Source organism: Capricornis sumatraensis, chromosome 17, assembly GCF_032405125.1.
Source record: "Capricornis sumatraensis isolate serow.1 chromosome 17, serow.2, whole genome shotgun sequence".
Classification (NCBI taxonomy): domain Eukaryota; kingdom Metazoa; phylum Chordata; class Mammalia; order Artiodactyla; family Bovidae; genus Capricornis; species Capricornis sumatraensis.
Window position 1 is genome coordinate 67,868,356 of NC_091085.1, and position 21,473 is coordinate 67,889,828.

The 21,473-nt window shown below is 48.7% G+C and overlaps 1 protein-coding gene across 1 annotated transcript; it reads right to left on the reverse strand.

Annotated features, from left to right (window-relative positions):
- Nucleotides 1-3,508: 3,508 nt before the first annotated feature.
- SDSL (serine dehydratase like) lies at nt 3,509-15,445 on the reverse strand. The gene is made up of 8 exons (XM_068989699.1): nt 15,308-15,445; nt 10,951-11,145; nt 10,621-10,660; nt 9,792-9,931; nt 8,188-8,276; nt 7,101-7,328; nt 5,002-5,126; nt 3,509-4,027 (listed from the first exon to the last, which is right to left on the reverse strand). The coding sequence occupies exons 2-8, from the start codon at nt 11,122-11,124 to the stop codon at nt 3,834-3,836; spliced, it is 990 nt and encodes a 329-aa protein (XP_068845800.1). The 5' UTR covers nt 11,125-11,145; nt 15,308-15,445; the 3' UTR covers nt 3,509-3,833.
- Nucleotides 15,446-21,473: the final 6,028 nt, after the last annotated feature.

Below are 21,473 nucleotides of genomic sequence, written 5' to 3' on the forward strand. Positions count from 1 at the left end.
TTCTTCACTTCGCAGGAGAAGAATTTTGAGGCCAGAGAGGTTAATTCATCTGCCCCCAGGGTCCTAGCTTCTAAGAGGCGGAGGTGGGTTTTGAACCCAGGTCTTCAAATATCCGCCTCAGAAGAAAGGGCTAGGTCCTGTAACCTCAGGCAAGCCTCAGTTTCCCTCACGTGTAACGTGGGACGAATTACAGCACCGAATTCTTGGGGTGGAGGCATCCAGGAAATTGAAAAACCAAGCGCTCAATAACTTTTACCTTAAAAAGAGGGGAAAAAAAATCTTTCCCACCACCTTCTCTCCCCCACCCCCTTCTCTCTTCCTCTCTCTGTTGGTTCTCCCCTAAAAGGAGAAACTTTGGTATTTGTTCTTCAAACATTTATTTTTTAGGGTTTTCTTTTTTGGAAGGGGAAGTATTGGTGAAGGTAATCAGTTTTCAGACTTAAGATAAAAAATCGCAGCAAAGGGTCGACTTGACTCTTTATAATTAATGGGGCGGCTTGTAATAGGATTCTCCTGCCTGTGGCGCTCCCAGGAAACACCTTTTTACATAAGATATTGCCCACGCCGGAGTGGCAGCAGAGTGATTTATGGGGTTCCTTGCTCCAGAAAACCTCTCCTGGGGTTGCCCAGCCAGTGGAATTTATCAGGGAATTTGGAAGCCAGGCAAGAAACCTGCCCGTGACATTTTTGGTGGAGTTTAAAAAGCACAAACATTGGGGAAGGGAGAAGCCAATGGGACGGGGCCAGGGAAAGAGGGCCCACTGAGGTTGTGTTTTCCACCAGCAGAGCCTGAGATGGGAGTTCCTGGCACGTGATATATCAAGGGAGCCCTCAGAGGAAAAGCAGGGCAGGGGGCGGGAGGTGAACAGGAGGAGGGGAGGGCGCCAGTGGAGTCAGGGCTCAGCCAGATCGCAGGAGGCTCTCAGCTCTGTGGATGGGACCACAGAGATGCTCTTACCTTGAGGTTGCAAGAGGGGCTGGCTTTTCTAGCCCCCCCACCCCCCCACACACACACACCTCTCTGGACACAGAGCCTCCCATCAGCCGTTCCTGGGATACAGGGCAGCTGTCGGCCCCCAGCAACCATCACTCCCACCATGAGCCGCTTCCATCTTTCCATGCCCCTGCCATGCCTGGGGTCCGCTCTGGGTCGGCTCTGCAGCCCTAGACCAACACAGAAAATCTGCTCTCGGGACCCTCATCGTAGGCTCCCCAGGAGAGCAGAGGCAATGGCAAGAGTCTCTCAGCCCCGGTGCCCATCCTGCTGGATCAGGTCATAACAACCATCACCTTAGCTTCAACCATCCATGCCCCTCTCTCTCCATGTCCCCACCCTGCCCTTGGCATTCCTTGGGTGTCAACCAGGAAGGGCCACACACCAAGGTAACGGATGCGTGTTATCTAGACAAGGTCAACAGACCCCTCGGCATCTTATCTCCAGCTTGCCAAGACCAGGAGAGGAGTAAACAGCAGCTGACAAGTCTCCCAAGGTGCAGCCAAGGACAGGAGCCCAACTGGGAGTCAGAGCACCTGGAACGGAGACGGGCCCTGCCAACTCACCTGGGTGTGGAGATGGTCTCTGTATACTTACAGCTGATTCAGGTTGTTGTGCAGGAGAAATCAACACAACCTTGTAAAGCAATTATCCTCCAATTAAAAATAAATGAAATGAAATGACTGCTAAGACCCCTAGCACACAGTACAATACAAAACATACAAGCTCAATACAAGAATAAATGCTCCACACCCCTCATGGCTGGGGGAGGAACGCTCAGAAGATGGTAAGAACTAGCAATGACTGAAAGACTACTTATGCTGAGTTCTCATAATAATCTGCACACAACCCATTTTACAGATTAGAACACTGAGGCACTAAACCAGAGCATCATTTACTCAAGGTCACCAGGGTAGTGAGTAGGAAAAATTTCCGGCTCAAGCCTGGCTCTGGGGCATTCAGCGTCTCTTCTGGTAACTCACAAGAACATAAGTCTGCGTCCTGGAGGCTTCTGGAGGGACATCCTGGCAACCGAAGTCATGTCTGCGATCAAAGGGAAGGTGAAGCCAAGGCAGACGGAGGCCACTGCCGCTCTCAAATCCTCCTCTTGAGAAATGGAGGAGACACCTGGTGGAGGGAGCAGTCTGGCCCAAGGAAAGGAGGTGGAAGCTGCAAGTGGGCCTCCTCCAGCACAGAGGGGCAGCCTGAAGCCAAGAGAGTGGAAGGCACTTGCCCAGGGTCACACAGTCAAGACGCAGCCCCAACAGGGAGGTGGATTCTGCCTTGAGCTGTGATGCAAGTGGCCCTCACACTGACCTTTGTTTCCTGCAGCACTGGGAGGGGTCGGATAGGGCTCTCCCCATGCCAAGACCTCGTGAGGCCATCTGTCTCTGGGACTTCAGCACCCCCTAGCAGGTTGGAGCCAAGGAAGACCCTGGGACGGGTCTCACCTGCCTGGAGGCTCTGCCTTCCCATTGGAGACGCTTTGCTGCCCCCTGGTGGCTGCAAAGGATTCTGATTTCCTCTGTTTTCAAAGAGCTCCCTTTCCAGGGCCGGCCGGAGCCCATTTTCAGAATCAGTCCCCTCCTTCTTTGTGACCCTCAGGTGTGTCCAGACCCACCCAGAGGCCATACCTCCTTCTCCAATGGCCCGCCAGGCAAAAAAAAAAAAAAGCGGCAATCGAAGAAATACAGAAAAGTGAAAAGTGAAAGTGAAGTCACTCAGGCTCCTCTGTCCTATCAGGCTCCTCTGTCCATGGGATTTTCCAGGCAAAGAGTGCTAGAGTGGATTGCCATTTCCTTCTCCAGGGGATCTTCCCAACCCAGGAATCGAACCCGGGTCTCCCGCATTGCAAGCAGACGCTTTACCATCTGAGCCACTAGGGAAGCCAGTGTTAAAAATCACTGGATTTGAAATGGGCTGGTCTGCATTGCAGCCTGTGCACCCTTAATCGAGGTATGTCATCTTCTCGAGTCTCAGTGTCCCCATCTGTAGAACAGGGGCGATAATAATGGTTTCTAATCCATGATGCCTTTGTGAATGTTAAAAAGGACAACGAAGAAAAAGTTCTTAGAAGTTCTGGCACACGACAAGTATTTTGTGAAGATTGGTGAAGGGACTTCTCTGGTGTTTTGGTGGTTAAGAACCCGCCTGCTGATACAGGGGACACGGGTTCGAATCCTGGTCTGGGAACTAAGGTCCCACATGCCTCGGGACGACTAAGCCCATGCACCACAACCAATGAGCCCACAGACCCCAGAGCCCCCACTCCTCAAGGGAGGCCGTTGCAACGAGAAGCCCATGCGCAGCAACAAAGACCCAGCGCAGCCAAAAATAAACGAATAAAATACTTTTTAAAAAAGATTGGTGGAGTTGTCCTCACTGACCCAGGGCTGAGAAGTGACAGAATGCTCCCTCCCCTTCCTGAGCAGGTCCCCTAGGTAATGGAAGCCTGGTAAGGAACTCAGCATGGCCAGATTCCCTTAGAAACCCGAGTTTTGAATTCTTGGCTTTATTGCCCAAGCTGTAGGATATGAAGAGCACTGACATCAAGGTTGCCGTGCGCCTTCCCTGAGTCCACGGAGGTTTAAAAAAAAAAAAAAAAAAAGGACCTGCTGGAGTTACAGACTCAACTCAGAAAGGGTTTATTGGCCAGAGCTGCAGGGAGGCCAGAGGGACAAGCTCAGGTGGGCCTCCTGCAGGAGGCTGCCAGCACAGCAGCACAGGGCGGCTTCTACTGCCTTCCATGAGCCCAGAGGCCCCTCAGCCAGCTATATGGGTGTGCAGGAGCCTCTTGGGGATCGCTGGAACCCAGCTGGCCCTCCCAAACCAGGAGCCCTCAATCCTGGCCCAGCTGGGCTTTCAGAGCCTGTAGCTCCCCACTATCGATGCTGTTGCCTCCGCACACGATGACCACGACTGAGGCTGGGGAAGGGCACAGGTGGCCCTCAGCCTGGAGCCTCCCCAGGAGGCCTGAGTAGATGGCAGCTAAGGCTGCCCCGCAGGCAGGCTCCACCAGTGTTCGCTCGTCATCTGCCCAGAGAGGGGGATGGGGGTGGAGGGGAGGAAAAGGAGGGAAAGCCAGTTAGTGCTCAGCAGGCTCTGGGCAATGCAGTTCCATGAAGCCAGCCATCCAGGCATCCATCTCACAATCCATCATTTGTCTGACCCTCTGTCCATCCATCAATCTGACCATCTATCCCTCCCTCCATCCGCCTTTCATCCATCCATCCATCCATCCATCCATCCATCACTAGACTGTCTGTCTGTCCATCTATCAGTGTATCTATCAATCATTGTATCATCCATCCATCCATCCATTCATCCATCATTTGACTGTCCATCCATCAATGTATCCATTAATCAATGTGTCCACCCATCTATCCATCCATTTCTATATCATTTGTCAATCCACTGCCCATCAATCCATCCAACCAGCCAGCCACCCATCTACCTATTCATTATCCACCTTTCCACTCACTCATACATTCATACATTCACTCAACAAATATTTATTGAGCACCCCCTCCCTGGCAGGCCCCGGGAACACAACAATGAGCAAGACATACCAACCCCCACCCTCACAGAGTTCACAGTCTAGTGATGTAGGTGAATAAGAATCTGGCACTTGAAAGGATGGTGGACTGGTGCACAGGAAGTCTTCTGCCCAGGTGGGGTGGGGGTGGGAAATCAGAGAAGGCTTCCTGGAGAAGGTGCCATGGTGGGCTGAGTAGCCCTTTAGTTACATGAAACCAATAGGCAGCAGGGCCAGGATGGGCAGCCAGAGGGAAGATGAGTATGTACAGAACTCTGGAGGCTAGAGAGAGGACACACTTCTTCTTCACCCCCATCCCTTCCATCCACTCAGTGTATACTTACTGAAAGATTACTATATACCAGCCCTGTGATAGGCACTGAGGATATGGACAAGAGAAAACACACTCTCCCCAGGGGGTCCAGGGACCTCGTGGGTTTCCAAGCCCAGGTGGAGGGCACTGCTCACTCACCCAGGAATCGCTGCACAGCACTCACGGCTTCAGCATCCGCCACCACCTCCGAGAAGATCCTAAACTCTTTCGTACACTCCAGGGCCCGTGCAGCCACTGTCCTGGCCCCCAGGCTCTTGGCTAGACTGCAGGAGCGGGCAGTTGGGGCGGGGAAGGCAGGGGTGTGGAGAAGAGGTGGGGAGTCAGGTCTCCTCCCTGCACAGCCCCAGCCCTCCCCAGCCCCAGGCACCCCTCCCATCCTGCAGCGGGCCCAGGACTCAGCATTTTAAGCCTAGAGCAATGCCTGAGTCAGGGGAAGCACTCAAAAATTCTGTGTCCCATGAATAGCTGGTGAGCACACATCCCTCTGACTCTACAACCATGACTGTGCTGTTCTCGCACAGACCCCAGAAAGCCAAGCCTAGAAGGTGATTCTTTCACTGTATTCATTCATAACCGCTTATCATGTCCATACTACAGCTGTATTTATTGCCTATTTACAGGGTGCTGGATGCATGGATTCTCCTGGGGGGGTCTTTCGTTTGTTTTATTTTTCGGTCGCACCATACAGCCTGGCGAGTGGGAATCTTAGGTCCCGGACCAGGGATTGAATCCACACCCCTGGAGTGGAAGCGCAGAGTTGTAACCGCTGGGCCACCAGGGAAGTCCCTAGGATTTTCTGTTTTAAGTCTTACAGTCTCCTTTGGGAGTTAGAAATGTATGAGTCCCATTTTATAGGTCAGGAAACTGAAGCTCAGAGAGGTTGAGCAACTTGCTCAAGGACACACAGCTAGTCAACAGCAGAATGTGGATTCAAATTCAAGCAGTCTGGCTCCAGAGTCCATGCTCTTTACCTCTGTGCTTGGGATGACCTTCCTGCTGGTATTTTCCTGAGCTGGGCAGTCTTTCAGGGCCAGAAGAGCTTTTGCTGAGCTCATCAGAACGGACGCTGAGTCCTAAGTGGCCCACAGCATGGACTCTGGTGCTGGGCTGCCTGGTTTCAAACCTGGGTTCTAAACTAGCTGTGTGACCTTGGGAAAGCCACTTTGCCTCTCTGAGCCTCAGTTTCCTCATCTGAAAAACAGAGATAATAATAATAGCTGGGGGAACTTCCCTGGCAATCCAATGGTTAAGACTCTGAGCTTCCTCTGCAGGGGACATGGGTTCAGCTCCTGGTTGGGGAAGTAAGATCCCACATGCTTCAAGGCCAAAATAAGATGAAGAAGAATAGCTTGTTCACAAGGTTGTCGTGGAGAATGAGTTAAAGCATTTCAAGTGCTTAGAATAGAGCCTTCCAGATAGTGAGTTCTGTAACAGTGTTAGCTGCGATTATGGTTATTGCCCTTATCCAGATCCAAGTCTGGGAGCAGAGACAACAGCGAATAAGGAAACCCAAGGATAAGTAAATAAAAACCCACTGTAGAAAGATGCCATGAGGGAGAACTTGGGATGAAAACCTCCAACGACAGGGTTGCGGGGAGACCCTCTCTGGGGGAGAGAAACCAACCAGAAGAAGATGGAACCCCAGCACTTCCGGGCAGAGGACACAGCCTGTGCAAAAGCATGGAGGGAGGAAAGTGCCCAGCCCATTCAAGGGACAGGAAGACAGGCCAGTGACTGGAATGGAGTACCGAGGGGTCTGATTTCAGCCTGAGAGCTTGGGGAACACGCTGATGGGTTTAAGTAGGGAATGAAAAATTCCTATAGATCAGTCATGCAGGATTAAAGAGACCCCATGGAAGGACTTCCCTGGTTATCCAGTGGTTAAGACTCTGCCCTTCCAATGCAAGGGGCAAGGGTTCCATTTCTGCTTGGGGAACTAAAGTCCTGCATACCATATGGCACAGCCAAAAAAAAAAAAAGAAAAGAAAAATTAAAAGATAATTAAATACTTAAGGACTTCACTAGCATTGCAGTGCACTTCCACTGCAGAAGGCACATGTTCTATCCCTGGTCAAGGAAATAAGATCCCGCTTGCCATGTGGTACAGCCAAAAAAAATTTTTTTTTAATTAAAAAAAATAAAAGGATACTACCTTGAGTGTTCCCACCCTCACTAATTGGGACTGAGAAGCCCCAGGACAGCCCAGCACCCCACAGATGCCCCCAGCCCATGCCTACCTAGTGATTCCGGGAAGCGTCACCAGCCTGCCTGCCTTGATGGCCGCGTTGAAGCAGTGTGCCCCTTGGGTCTCCATGGCAATTATGGGCACGTGTTGCCAGCCCACCTCTGCCAGACCAGCTGACACCCCCGCCAGGAGACCTCCGCCCCCGACTGCCAGCACCAGGGCACCCGGTGGGGTCCCCAGCACTGCCTTCAGCTCCCGCACCAGGCTCATGTGGCCTTCCCTGTGGGACGAGGGAGTGGGAGAGAGGGCCAGGACTGAGGGCGGGCCTGGTCCCCAAGGCTCACAGGGACACAACCCCCCACCGTGCCAGCCCCCGCCCCGTCCACGGCAGGAGGGGAGACCCTGCCACACTTGGTTCACTCAGCTTCCATCCACTCAGTTTACTCGTTCACTCATTCTTTCTCCCCTTCGTCAGCCTCCCAGGCACTTTCTCAATCCATTTCATCCATTCCACAACTTTGGAAAGAGGCAGCGTTCATGTGTCTGGTTAAGAGCTGACCAGCATGAGACTTCCCTGGTGGTCTAAAAGTTAAGACTCCTCGCTTCCACTGCAGGAGCCATGGGTTCGATCTCTGGTCTGGGAACTAAGATCCTGCATGCTACACGGTATGGCCAAAAATAAAAGGGCAGACCACTGTATCACTTGGAATCAGGCCAACTCACATCCTGGGTCTGGGACTCAAGGTCTCCACCACTTACTAGCTGTGTGATCTTCGGCAAGTTTCTTGACCCCTCCAGGCCTCAGTTCCCTCACCTGTGAAATGGGCATAAAAAATCTCTCTCTCTTGGGGAGGACTAAATGGATTAAACGTGTCCCAAAGTACACACTTAGTCAAGGGGATTTATTCCTAGCATTTCCATCTCACACATGTGGAAACTGAGGTGCAGGGTGCTAAGACGCTTTGCAGGGTTATACAACTCAGGAGTGGCAGAGGTGAGGTCTGGACCTCCGTGTGCCTGACTTCCAAGCCTCTTCTCCTCTCTGGGCCTCAATTTTCCCTTCTGTCCAATGGGAGGACCCTGACTCAATGAGGGTCTCCCAGCACTGAGCTCCATAGGGGAAGGGACACCAGCCTTACCATATCAGGGGGTGGTCAAATGGAGGGACGTTCACCCAGCCATCATTCTTGGCCAACTCTTGTGCCCTCAGATTGGCCTCGTCCCAGATCTAAAGAGAAACCAAGACCTTCAGAAGATGGGAATCAGACAGCTACAGAGGTTGGAGCAGTGCCTGAGGTCTCCTGGATGACTCCAGGGCCTGATGGACTGGGGAGACCCCCAGGGGTGAGACCAGAGCTGGTGAGGACCCAGCAGCCTCCTGGGACAATGGCAGAGCTTCCGCGTGGAGAAAAGGATGCCACATGATTCCCACAATTCAAGTGGGACACGTTCAGCTGCCAGGCTGGATAAGAACAAAGCCCACCAGCCTGTGGTGCTGGGAAGAGGTGACTCCGAGCTTCCAATGCAGGGGGTGTGGGTTCGATCCCTGGTCAGGAAACTAAAATCCCACATGTTGTGGGGAAAAAACCTTAATAATTAATTAATAGTTCATTCTGTAAAGAATCTGCCTGCAATGAAGGAGACTTGGGTTAGGTTCCTGAGTTGGGAAAATCCCCTGGAGAAGGAAATGGCAACCCACTCCAGTATTCTTGTCTGGAGAATCCCCATAGACACAGGAGTCTGGCGGGCTACAGTCCAAGGGATCGCGAGAGTTGGACATGACTCAGCTACTAAACCACCACCACCAATTATTTATTAATTAAACATAAAGCCTGTTTGAGACCCCAAGAACTATAGCCCACCAGGGTCCTCTGTCCATGGAATTCTTTAGGCAAGAATACCAGAGTGGGTTGCCATTTCCTTCTCCTAGGGATCTTCCTAACCCAGGGATCAAACCTGAGTATCCCGCATTGCAGGCAGTTTCTTTACCATCTGAGCCACAAGGGAAGCCCAATAATTAATTGCCAATTATTACTTAATTAAAGATAAAACCTGTTTTCTAGGGATGACAGCCAGCTGGATGGATGGATAGACTTTTTTTTTCCTTCTTCCCAGGAAAAGAGAAGGGTTATATGTTAAGTCTGTTTCTTTGGTAACAAAGTGAGCCAGTGACGTCCTCATCAGATGACATCCTTTCATATCAGGTGGACTCAGAATGGTGGATGATGCTATCGTGATCTTTACATGTCTTGTCTAATTGAATGGTAAAAATGTATAGTGAATAATACCAAGGGTTAGTGAGGACGAAGGGAGAGAGATGGAGTAGGCAATGGCAACCCACTCCAGTATTCTTGCCTGGAAAATTCCATGGACAGAGGAGCCTGGTGGGCTATGGTTCATGGGGTTGCAAAGAGTTGGACGGGACTGAGCACACACACAAACACACACACACACACACACACACACACACACACACAGGGAGACAGATACTATCCTGGTAATCACCAGCTTCCTGTTTCTCCTGGGTTCACACAGGAAATCTTCTCCAAATGGAGAGAGAAAAGTCGACAGATCTCAGTCCTTAATATACATCACGTCTCACTCGCCCCTGAGCTCAGCCATCCTAAGGGATGACTGGGTTCCAGGCATAGTTCACCAAAAGGAGAAAGAGTCTCTCAGGGGCGAGGAAGGGATTAAGGAGGAACAGCCCCTCCGGCTGCTTTGCCCTTCTTGGGGTCCTTACCTTTCCAGTCAGCTGAACTTCGGCCCCCTCCCATTGCAGCCTCTTCACCACCTTCACAGAGGTGCCCTCGGGGAGCACAATGGTGGCTGGGATGCCCAGTTTCCTGGCAGCATAAGCAGCTGCAATGCCCGCGTTACCCCCTGCAGAGGCAGTAGAAGAGGGTGCTGTGGGCAGTTGCTACTCTATTGACACACTATTCTCCTGCCCACCTGCCCTCCAATTTTCCTTTGGGAGTCACTCCTTCCTACGCTTATGTGCCCGCCCATTGGCCCCAGAGGTGGACATGCGATCTAGGTGGAGCCAATCAGAGAACTCAATCACCTGAACCATGATTCATTCAGGGCCGAGCGCATGATACAAGCTGGGCCAAAAAGACCAATTCATAGATCGAGGAGACCACGGGGAAGGGGTCCTCCCCTTTCACTACGGTTGGCAGGATGGTAGGAGGCAAGCCTAAAACTCCCGAAGGCCATCAGGCAGTCCGTACGAGAGAAGAGTTAGTGTAGAGGGACGGCAAACCAAGAAAAGGAGAGGCATAGAGGAAACCACCTGGGTCCAGCTGTGCCTAAACCCATTATCCCAAGAATTCTTTGATTCTTGGAGTCTGTAATTTAAACCTGTATGAACTGGGTTTCCATCACTTTCTACCAGGGCGCTTGAACGATGGGAAGGGAGCAGGACACACAGAGCAGCCATCTGCCATGACCTTGATAAGACTGGACCTTTAACAAGAGGCCAAGCCCTAGACACCTCCTGCAGCTCCAACTCCTCCTCCTCCTCCACACCCAGCCCCCGAGGGCCCTCAGGAAGTAGAAAGGGGCCAGGTTACCTGAGGAACACACCAGGTGTCTGCATCCCTTTTTGGCCACCTAGGAAGACAAGGAACTTGGGCGGGGGGTGACCCGAGCAGGCGTCCTGGAGCCCTGGGGGGGGTGTAGTTAGACTCTCCTCATTGTAGCCCACTCCAGCACTCTTGCCTGGAGAATTCCATGGACAGAGGAGCCTGGCGGGCTACCGTCCATGGGGTTGCCAAGAGTCAGAGCGACTAAGCACAGCGAAGCATACCACCGCATCGTACGTACTCCAACTCTCCCCACTCCTCGTCCTGCCCACAGCACTCCCCGGCTCTACCACCTCGCTCCTCCCCTCCTGCCCTCACCTCTTGGCAGAAATGCCCGATACCGCGGATCTTGAAGGAGCCCGTCGGCTGCACATTCTCATACTTGAGGAAGACAGGCATGCCGGCCACCTGGGACAGCGCCCAGCTCTCCAGCAGAGGCGTGACGACGTGGAAGGGCTCACCCTCGGCGCATTCCTCCAGGGGGCTCTTCATCTCGGCAACCACCTGGAGGGCCTGCAGTAGGGCACGAGCGTCACAGCCCAGGCGGCTCCCGCCCAGAGTCCCTCTAACTAGGACCGGGGAGAGGGAGGGAGAAGCCCCTTGGCTTGGCTCCCTTCATCCCCGGTGGCTGCCAAGCTGTGAGGCTCCAGGCAAGTGTCGGCACCTCTCTGGGCCTCAGTTTGACCATCCAGTCAAGGAGATTTGTACTAAGGGCACTTTTCTTCTGTTAATGTGGATGCTACAGTGCAAGAATGGAGAACATGGCCAATAGCGGTGATGAATGCGTGAGATTTTATGCAGTCATCATTCATTGATTCAAAAAAAAAAAAGACATTCCCGAGCACCTACCGTCTGCCAGGCAGTTTCAGGGTTAGGGACCCAGGAGTGGACAGGTCAGAGGCAGCCCCATGTTTTAGTTGGGGAGAGAGAATCAAAGAATTGCAACCTGGAATGACCTAGTGGGGAAGGCACTATTTTATTGAGGGTAGTCAGGAAAGACCCTCTCCCAGGAAAGTTTAAAAAAAAATTTTGTGTTAAGGGGACTTCACTGGTGGGACTCTGCACTTCCAATGTAGGGGACACAGATTCTACCACTGGTTGGCAAACAAAAAGCCCGTATACCTCAGGGAAAAAAAAATTAAAACCTTGTACTATGGAAAATTTAAACGCAGCAAAAGTGTCAAGAACCATCTGATGTAGCCGCCACTCAGCTTCAACAGTCATCAGCTCATGCCTGACTTGTTTGTTCCATATCTGTACCCATCCCCCTTCCCATATTATTATTTTTTCCACCTTTATCATTATATTTTCCTCCCATATTATTTGATCTGTAAATATTTCAGCATGTAGCTATAAAATTAAAGAACTCTTTTTAAACATTGTAGCCACAGTTTCAGAGCAGTATACATTTGTCCAAACTCTTCAAATTCTAACCTTGAGTAAGCTAATTTTATTTCATGGAAATTAGACCTCAGTGATGTTCATTTTTAAAAATGTAATCACAATACCATTATCACATCTAAAAATATTAACAATCATTTCTTAACAACATCAAATATCTGCTAAGTGTTCAAAATTCCAATCGTCTCACTAAATGTGATTAACAGTTGGTTTTGCAGATGGTGACAGTTAAGGTTTTTAACAGTTTGAATCGGGTTGCAGAAGGGAGCTGTGCATTTTGGTTGGTCGAGAGATAATTTAATTTTCTTTTAATCTGCAGCTTCTCAAAGGGGGAGGGCTTCCCTGGTGGCTCAGTGGTAAAGAATCCGCCTGCTAATGCAGGAGACGTGGGTTCAATCCCTGGGTCAGGAATACCCCCTGGAGAAGGAAATGGCAACCCACTCCAGTATTCTTGCCTGGGAAATGCCATGGACAGAGGAGCCTGGCGGGCTACAGACCATGGGATCGCAGAGTCAGACACGACTTAGCAAGTAAACAACAACAAAGGGGAAACTTTGAGATGAACAAGAAGAGAAGCAAGGGAAAAGCATTCCTGCGGAGGGAACAGCAGATGGAGCCACCGCTTGAGGGAGATGAACTTGGAGTGTTCCAGGCGCTGATGAGACAAGGAACTGGGTAGAGGTGAGAGTATTAGTCAAGCAAAAAAGGTGCTTAGTCTCGTGAGAACTGGACTCTAAAGAAGGCTGAGCACCAAAGCATTGATGCTTTCAAATTGTGGTGCTGGAGAAGAGTCTTGAGGAATCCTTTGGACTGCAAGGAGATCAAGCCAGTTGATCCTAAAGGAAATCAGCCCTGAATATTCAACGGAAGGACTGAAGCTGAAGCTCCAATACTTTAGCCACCTGATGCGAAGAGCCGACACATTAGAGAAGACCCTGATGCTGGGAAAGATTGAAGGCAGAAGAAGAAGGGGGAGACAGAGGATGAGATGGTTGGATGGCATCACCAACTCAATGGATATGAGTTTGAGCAAACTCTAGGAGATAATGAAGGACAGGGAAGCCTGGCGTGCTACTGTCCAAGGGGTCACAGAGAGTTGGGCAAGACCGAGGGACTGAACAAGGAGAGGTGAGCAGGGATGTTGGGAAGGGCGTTCCAGCCCACAGCGAGGAGTTGGGATATTATTCTATCTCTGCTTGCTATGGGAAGCCGCTGGGAGATTTGAAGCTAAGCTGCGAGTGAGTGAGTGAGTGAATGAACCAGTGTGAAAGGGCAAGAAACAGAGAGGGAGGAAATTAGAAGGGAGGGAAGGTATAAGGGGTTTTTTGTTTGTTTATTTTGTTTTGTTTTTTTAAGGCGCAAACGCTGTTTTTCCTTTGAGAGGGAAACGAGTTGGGCCGCCCCTTGCAGTTCCACTACTTGCCACTAGGGGGAGCGCATCAACCTCCATCAGCTACCAGCAGCTCAAAGCTTCTAGTCCACACTTACTAAGTCAGGACTGGGCTCCCCACATCAGAGGGTTCCAGGTCTCTGATCCCTGAATTTGACTCGGAGTCCTTGCTGGGATGGCCCTGAGATTCCCCAGGCAGAGAAAAGCCTGAAACACTTCCACCCAGCTCCATCCGGGAAAATTCATGGCATTGGGGGAGAGCAGCTGGTGGGCCACCCAAATCCAGCAGACCCAGCTCTGGCTTCACCTTGGCTCCAGAGCCCAAGAATTTGAGTTTTGGGGTGAATCAGAGGGAAAAGTTAGAAACTAGCTATGACTTCCTGGCTGTGTGACACAGGCAAGTGTCTCAACCTCTCTGTGCCTGTTTTCCCTTCTAAAATGGGAATAATAACATCCCAACTCACAGGTTAGAGTGCAGATTTAACCACTCCAGTATTCTTGCCTGAAGAATCCCATGAACAGAGGGGCCTGGCAGGCTACCGTCCATGGGGTCACAAAGAGTCAGATATGACCGAGCAGCCCAGTGCAATAATAATAACAGATATTCTTTGTTGGGTCCCTATTATGTGCCAGAAATTGGCTGAGTCTTTTGGAGGTGTCATTCTCTTGGGGTCTTCTAACGATGCCAATATGCTCATCCTTACTCTAGAATGTTTACAAAGCCCGGACCTAGGAACTGGGGGGTATCATGGTGAATAAGACAGACATCTACTCTTGGAGGGAACTTTATAGTCTTATAAGGGGATAATGAAGACCCCACATGTTGCGACTAAGACCCGGTGCATCCAAATAAATTAATTAATTAAAAAAAGTTTTTTTAAACCTGAGACCTAAAAAAAATGAGAATGAACTAACCACACAACAAACTGGGAGAACTTGGGCATCACAGGACCACCGTGAGGATTAAGCGAGGTCTTATGTTAAATAGCAAAGACATCAACTCTGCCTCATGCACAATAACAGCTAATAGTTATGTGGGAATTACTGTGAGCCAGGCACCATGTCAAGCACCTTATAATAATTGCAACAACCCTGAGATAGGTTCAATTATTAACTCCACTTTATAGACAATGAAACTGAGGCTCAGAGAGGTTAAGTATTAATAACCAGCCGAAGGTCGCACAGCTAGAAATGGCATGGCCAGGACTCCAAGTCAGGCAGTACAAGTTGGCATCTGTGCCCTTCCCCACCATGCTGTACTTTCTCTTTTATAGTAGCATTATCATTATGATGAAAGATGTGAGCATTTAGCGCTTGACCACCGGTTGTCTTTAAAAGCAAATGCTGCTGGCTCAGTCCTCAGGCTCCTCAGCCCTCTTGGTTAGACTGCCCAGAAAAGAACAGCAGGCATCAGTTAAATGAATGAGTCCCAAGTTGCCAACAGCCTTATCAAGCCCAGATGCCCATGAGGGCACCTGCTACATCTATGGATTTGGATAAAGACCAGCTAACTGCCTTTTCCACTTTCTTCGTCCTTCAGCTTTTCTCCAGAGGCCACCCGGGTGACACTCTGCAGCCAAATCGTTGACGCCAGGGTTGGGAACCTCAGCACCTCTTAGTTGCCAGAATGCCCAGCCCTACCACCCTGGAACCAGGGTGGGCTCCTCAATCTTCCAGGTCCTGGGCCCCCAGCCTTCTGCTGCAAGGCAGACAGGCCACAGGCACCCAGAGCTAAGCCTATGGGAGGACTTCAGACAGCCTCACTCTCCCACTTTCTGTCCAGCCAGCTAGGACTTGGCTCCAGAACCTTCCAAACAAACCTCTACTCACATTCACAAATGCACACCGAGTCCCAGGGCCCTACTTGGGCCCAGACCCACTTACCTTCCTTCCCAACAGTTCTTAGACCAGCTCAGGGCCAGTCCGCTGCCCACCGGCCTTCCTGAGCACCAGCTGTGCCAACTCCCTGCAGCCTCCTGTGGCCTTGGCCCCTCCCCTCATGGTTAAAGGGATAGCTCTCCACTGGAGGAAAAACGGGACAAGATCAGCCTTCATTGCTTCTCGGTTTGCTGTCCCAGACATGTGATGACCTGGCCCCATTTTACAGATTAGAAAAAACTGAGGCCCAGAAATGGGAATTCACTTGGCCAAGGCCACCCAGCCAGCAATGGTCACCCTTTACCCCTCCCTCTGGATCACCTCTACTGTGACATAGACACCTCCAAATCCAGTGCTTGTCCCAAATGCCAAGCCACTTCCCCTGGACCACTGTCAAGGTCAGCTTAGGTCTGAGAAGAGGAAACAAGGATAAAGAAACAATTATTATCTGTCTCATGAGAAAGGCATATTTCCTTCTGAAGTTCCTCCTCATCTCTGATATTTTATGCCCAACACTGGGACTCAAACAATTATTTATTGTTCAAATGAATAACTCTGACAATCAATTCATTCATTCCAAGAATATTTATCAGGCACTGACTCTAGATCAAGCCCTGGGACCATTAGCCTCAAACAAGACAGCATGTCCCCTGCCCTCAAGAAGCCCCAAAGGGGAACTTCCCTGGTGGTCCAGTGGTAAAGAATCTGCCTTGCCATGCAGGGGACATGGGTTTGATCCTGATCAGGGAAGTAAGTAGTTGCCTCATTGCAGCTACTAAGTCTGCACACTCTGGAGCCAGTGTGCCACAGTTAGAGAGACCTTGGGCGAAAACCAAAGATTCGCATAAGGCAGCTAAGACCCGATGCAGCCAAACAAAATAAGTAAGCCCCAAGGGCCACTGAAGAGCAGCTGTGATCAGCTGTCAGATGTCGGCAGGAAGTGGGGAGGGCCAGGGCTGTGGGTGCCCAGAGCAGGTACCTCACCTGGCCCCTGGAGGCTGGGAAGGCCTCGTGGAGGAGGAGACTGAGGGAAACCAGGAGTCAGCAACACAGAAAGCAAAGGTCAGGAACTGAAAAAATGGGATGTTCCAGGAACAGATGTGCGCAATAGGGCTGGTACGGAAAAGGCAGGAGAGGAAGTGTGTCTGCGGCTGCAGAGGCGGGCACAGACCAGAGCCCACAGGATGCCCCTACCAGTGCAGGGTGTGGACCTCACCCGGGGCCTTGCATTAGGCAGGGGAATGACAGGATCAGATTCCTGTCTTGTCTCTATCAGCATCTCACTGGGTGATTCTGAGCTGGTCACGTCCATGGCGTAGGCAGGCGGCGGGAAGATTCAGTTCCCCTATATGTCAGACTGGATGTGAGGTCCAGGAAGCACGTAGCAGCCCAGATGGTCTGGGTCCTTCTTGGCCTGAGTGTGACGTCCCCGGATTTGATGATTAACTCCCAGGCCCTTGGGGGTCAAAGTGAATTGCTTGGTCACGATTCTTGAGAATCCTCACACTAAGCACACGCCATCCTTGTCAGATGTCCTGTCCTGGAAGGGGAACTGGGGACACGGAGGTGGTAAAACCTAATTTATGCCCTGAAGTGGCCCCCAGCCTGAGGGGAGAGGAAGATACCAATTCAGTGACAACCCTAACATCCCCTAAGAGGACACAGAACAAAAGGTCCCCAAAGGGCAGCTGAGGGTGGGGTGTGATCAGGGAGGACTCCCTGGAGGGGGGGGCCTTAGCCTACATGCTCAGACAAGAAGCATGACAGCCACATTCACTGCAGGCCCACTGTATGCCAGCCCTTCTGTGTTGACAAGAGATTCCCATAGGTTTTTGTTTTTTTCATTTGTTTGTTTGGCTCCACTGCCTCTTCGTCTGGGTGTGTGGACTTTCTAGTTGCGTGTAAGGGCTTAGTTGCCCTGCAGCATGTGGGGTCTTAGTTCCCTCTCAAATTTTATTTTATTTTTTTTATTTATTTTTATTTTTTAAAAATCTTTAATTCTTACATGTGTTCCCAAACATGAACCCCCCTCCCACCTCCCTCCCCATAACATCTCTGTGGGTCATCCCCATGCACCAGCCCCAAGCATGCTGTATCCTGCGTCAGACATAGACTGGCAATTCAATTCTTACATGATAGTATATATGATAGAATGCCATTCTCCCAAATCATCCCACCCTCTCCCTCTCCCTCTGAGTCCAAAAGTCCGTTATACACAGCTGTGTCTTTTTTCCTGTCTTGCATACAGGGTTGTCATTGCCATCTTTCTATGTGTTAGTATACTGTATTGGTGTTTTTCTTTCTGGCTTACTTCACTCTGTATAATCGGCTCCAGTTTCATCCATCTCATCAGAACTGACTCAAATGAATTCTTTTTAAAGGCTGAGTAATACTCCATTGTGTATATGTACCAAAGCTTTCTTATCCATTCATCTGCTGATGGACATCTAGGTTGTTTCCATGACCTGGCTATTATAAACAGTGCTGTGATGAACATTGGGGTACATGTGTCTCTTTCAATTCTGGTTTCCTCGGTGTGTATGCCCAGCAGTGGGATTGCTGGGTCATAAGGTAGTTCTATTTGCAATTTTTTAAGGAATCTCCACACTGTTCTCCATAGTGGTTGTACTAGTTTGCATTCCCACCAACAGTGTAGGAGGGTTCCCTTTTCTCCACACCCTCTCCAGCATTTATTGCTTGCAGATTTTTGGATCGCAGCCATTCTGACTGGTGTGAAGTGGTACCTCATTGTGGTTTTGATTTGCATTTCTCTGATAATGAGTGATGTTGAGCATCTTTTCATGTGTTTGTTAGCCATCCATATGTCTTCTTTGGAGAAGTGTCTATTTAGTTCTTTGGCCCATTTTTTGATTGGGTCGTTTATTTTTCTGGAATTGAGCTGCATAAGTTGCTTGTATATTTTGGAGATTAGTTGTTTGTCAGTTGCTTCATTTGCTATTATTTTCTCCCATTCAGAAGGCTGTCTTTTCACCTTGCTTATATTTTCCTTTGTTGTGCAGAAGCTTTTAATTTTAATTAGATCCCATTTGTTTATTTTTGCTTTTATTTCCAGAATTCTGGGAGGTGGATCATAGAGGATCCTGCTGTGATTTATGTCTGAGAGTGTTTTGCCTATGTTCTCCTCTAGGAGTTTTATAGTTTCTGGTCTTACATTTAGATCTTTAATCCATTTTGAGTTTATTTTTGTGTGCGGTGTTAGAAAGTAATCTAGTTTCATTCTTTTACAAGTGGTTGACCAGTTTTCCCAGCACCACTTGTTAAAGAGACTGTCTTTACTCCATTGTATATTCTTGCCTCCTTTGTCAAAGATAAGGTGTCCATATGTGTGTGGATTTATCTCTGGGCTTTCTATTTTGTTCCATTGATCTATATGTCTGTCTTTGTGCCAGTACCATACTGTCTTGATGACTGTGGCTTTGTAGTAGAGCCTGAAGTCAGGCAAGTTGATTCCTCCAGTTCCATTCTTCTTTCTCAAGATTGCTTTGGCAATTCGAGGTTTTTTGTATTTCCATACAAATCTTGAAATTATTTGTTCTAGTTCTGTGAAAAATATGGCTGGTAGCTTGATAGAGATTGCATTGAATTTGTAAATTGCTTTGGGTAGTATACTCATTTTCACTATATTGATTCTTCCGATCCATGAACATGGTATATTTCTCCATCTATTAGTGTCCTCTTTGATTTCTTTCATCAGTGTTTTATAGTTTTCTATATATAGGTCTTTAGTTTCTTTGGGTAGATATATTCCTAAGTATTTTATTCTTTTCGTTGCAATGGTGAATGGAATTGTTTCCTTAATTTCTTTTTCTATTTTCTCATTATTAGAGTATAGGAATGCAAGGGATTTCTGTGTGTTGATTTTATATCCTGCAACTTTACTATATTCATTGATGAGCTCTAGTAATTTTCTGGTGGAGCGGCCAATATCACTGATGAACATAGATGCAAAAATCCTCAACAAAATTCTAGCAATCAGAATCCAACAACACATTAAAAAGATCATACACCATGACCAAGTGGGCTTTATCCCAGGGATGCAAGGATTCTTCAATACCCGCAAATCAATCAATGTAATTCACCACATTAACAAATTGAAAAATAAAAACCATATGATTATCTCAATAGATGCAGAGAAGGCCTTTGACAAAATTCAACATCCATTTATGATAAAAACTCTCCAGAAAGCAGGAATAGAAGGAACATACCTCAACATAATAAAAGCTATATATGACAAACCTACAGCAAACATTATCCTCAATGGTGAAAAATTGAAAGCATTTCCCCTAAAGTCAGGAACAAGACAAGGATGTCCACTTTCACCACTACTATTCAACATAGTTCTGGAAGTTTTGGCCACAGCAATCAGAGCAGAAAAAGAAATAAAAGGAATCCAAATTGGAAAAGAAGAAGTAAAACTCTCAAATTTTATTTTAATAGTTGAGTATGTATATCCTCTGTGTGTGTGTGCATAAGATAATATCCAGAATTTTATGGATATTATTGCTTAGAAAGAAGCTAAGACAGGTATTAAAGTTTTAAAATGGAGTTTGTTGTTTTAAAAAATATGAAGTAGTAGCAGTAAGTTTCTGGCATGAAGAGGCAATAACAATTAGAACACAGACCTTGAAGCCAGACTCTAGTACAAATACCAGCTTTGCACTTACTGGTTGTGTAACTTTGGGTAAGTTGCTTAACTTCTCTGTGCCCTGTTTTCACAAGCGTTGTTATTGTTCAGTTGCTAAGCCACGTCCAACTCTTTGTGACCCCATGGATGCCGTGGACACCAGCATGCCAGGCTTCCCTGTCCTTCACTGTATCCTAGAGTTTGCTCCAACACATGTCCATCGAGTTGGTGATGTCATCTGCTGGGGTCCAGCCCCGGTGGATCCAGGGAATTTGAAGTGGGGACGGAGTCGGTGTCCTAGGAAAGAACTTATTTAACTACAGATATATATAAAGATTAGAAATGGATAGTGTAGTAGGAAATACTGGTGGAGAAAAAGAGGCTGAATAACTTGGTTTACGCAGAAAACTAATAAAACCTCGAGACAAGAGGGTTGCACCATCTACGTTAGGCCGCCAGCGTCCACTTGAATAGCGGAGGGTGCCCCACCTTGTGCTCCCTCTCACGTGGATCTTAGAAGCCAGGGCAAGTAAGTAGACTTGGCGAGCCTACGCAGTCCAGATGGGAATTCAGGCGGAAAAGGGGAGAAAAGAATGACATGGGGGAGCCCAGCATCGGTGCAAGACTCAAGACTTTATTTTTAAAATCAGCTTATATACCCCAAGTTGTACATAAAGAAATAATGGAATATGCAGAATTATGCAGGGGCAGCAGTCCTGACCCTCATTGAGACCAGGCTTTCTTTTTGCATACCTTCCCGTATACAAAAGATCTCAGGTGGTTTACATTATCTTCTGGCCAAGAGGCCTGTTAACATTTTTATGGCTGTCTTCCTAGATAAATGTCTATCAGCCAGAAATCTCTTTTTCCTTAGAAGTGTTTTTTCTTTACTCTGCATCACCCTCAAAGTACTAAATAAAGTTACATTCCTGTAGAACAAAGGTGCAGTGGGTTATAACAAAGAAAGTACTTACCTCAAAGATCTAATGTTGCTAATGCCAGGGCCACTATCTGTTTTTCCTATACACCAACTATATCTACAAATAAAAGATATGAAAATTTGGCTGCAAGTATTGGGTCAACAAATGAAACCTTTAATCAGTCCTATTCTAATGATTTTGACTCCTCAGAAGCCCCTACATTCCTAGGATGTTTTAAGCTTCCTGTGTCTCTCGTGGTCCGCGCAGCTGTAAGAGTCCGGCAGCAGGCTAGAAAGCCATCAGAGGGGTCTTTGGATTGAAACACTGTTATTATGCCCAGGAGACTTATTATCTAAAAGCTCTAAATTAAATTTTTCCAGGAAAAGGTGGTGGGGGGACAGCCCCCTGTTAATGTCAGAAGAGTACGTGGAAAGCATAACACAGTAAAGCAGGCAGACTCTGGTTTTTTGGGGTGGATGCTCAGGAAATTCCAGGGGGAACCCCTGAAGCCTGATCATGCCCTTGCGTTTTGTCAGACTTCCTTCCTCATGACCTTTGCCACAGGCGGGATTCCTCACGCTGGCTCCCGGCAGTCATCCAACCATCT

Bases quoted from the DNA above. Each gene is read 5' to 3' on its own strand.
- SDSL (XM_068989699.1), bottom strand. From the start codon at position 11,124: ATGAAGAGCCCCCTGGAGGAATGCGCCGAGGGTGAGCCCTTCCACGTC. The intron at 10,661-10,950 runs GTGAGGGCAGGA...TTGTCTTCCTAG, and splicing joins TCGGGCATTTCTGCCAAGAG to GTGGCCAAAAAGGGATGCAG. The intron at 9,932-10,620 runs GTAACCTGGCCC...CTGCCTCTGCAG, and splicing joins ACACCTGGTGTGTTCCTCAG to GGGGTAACGCGGGCATTGCA.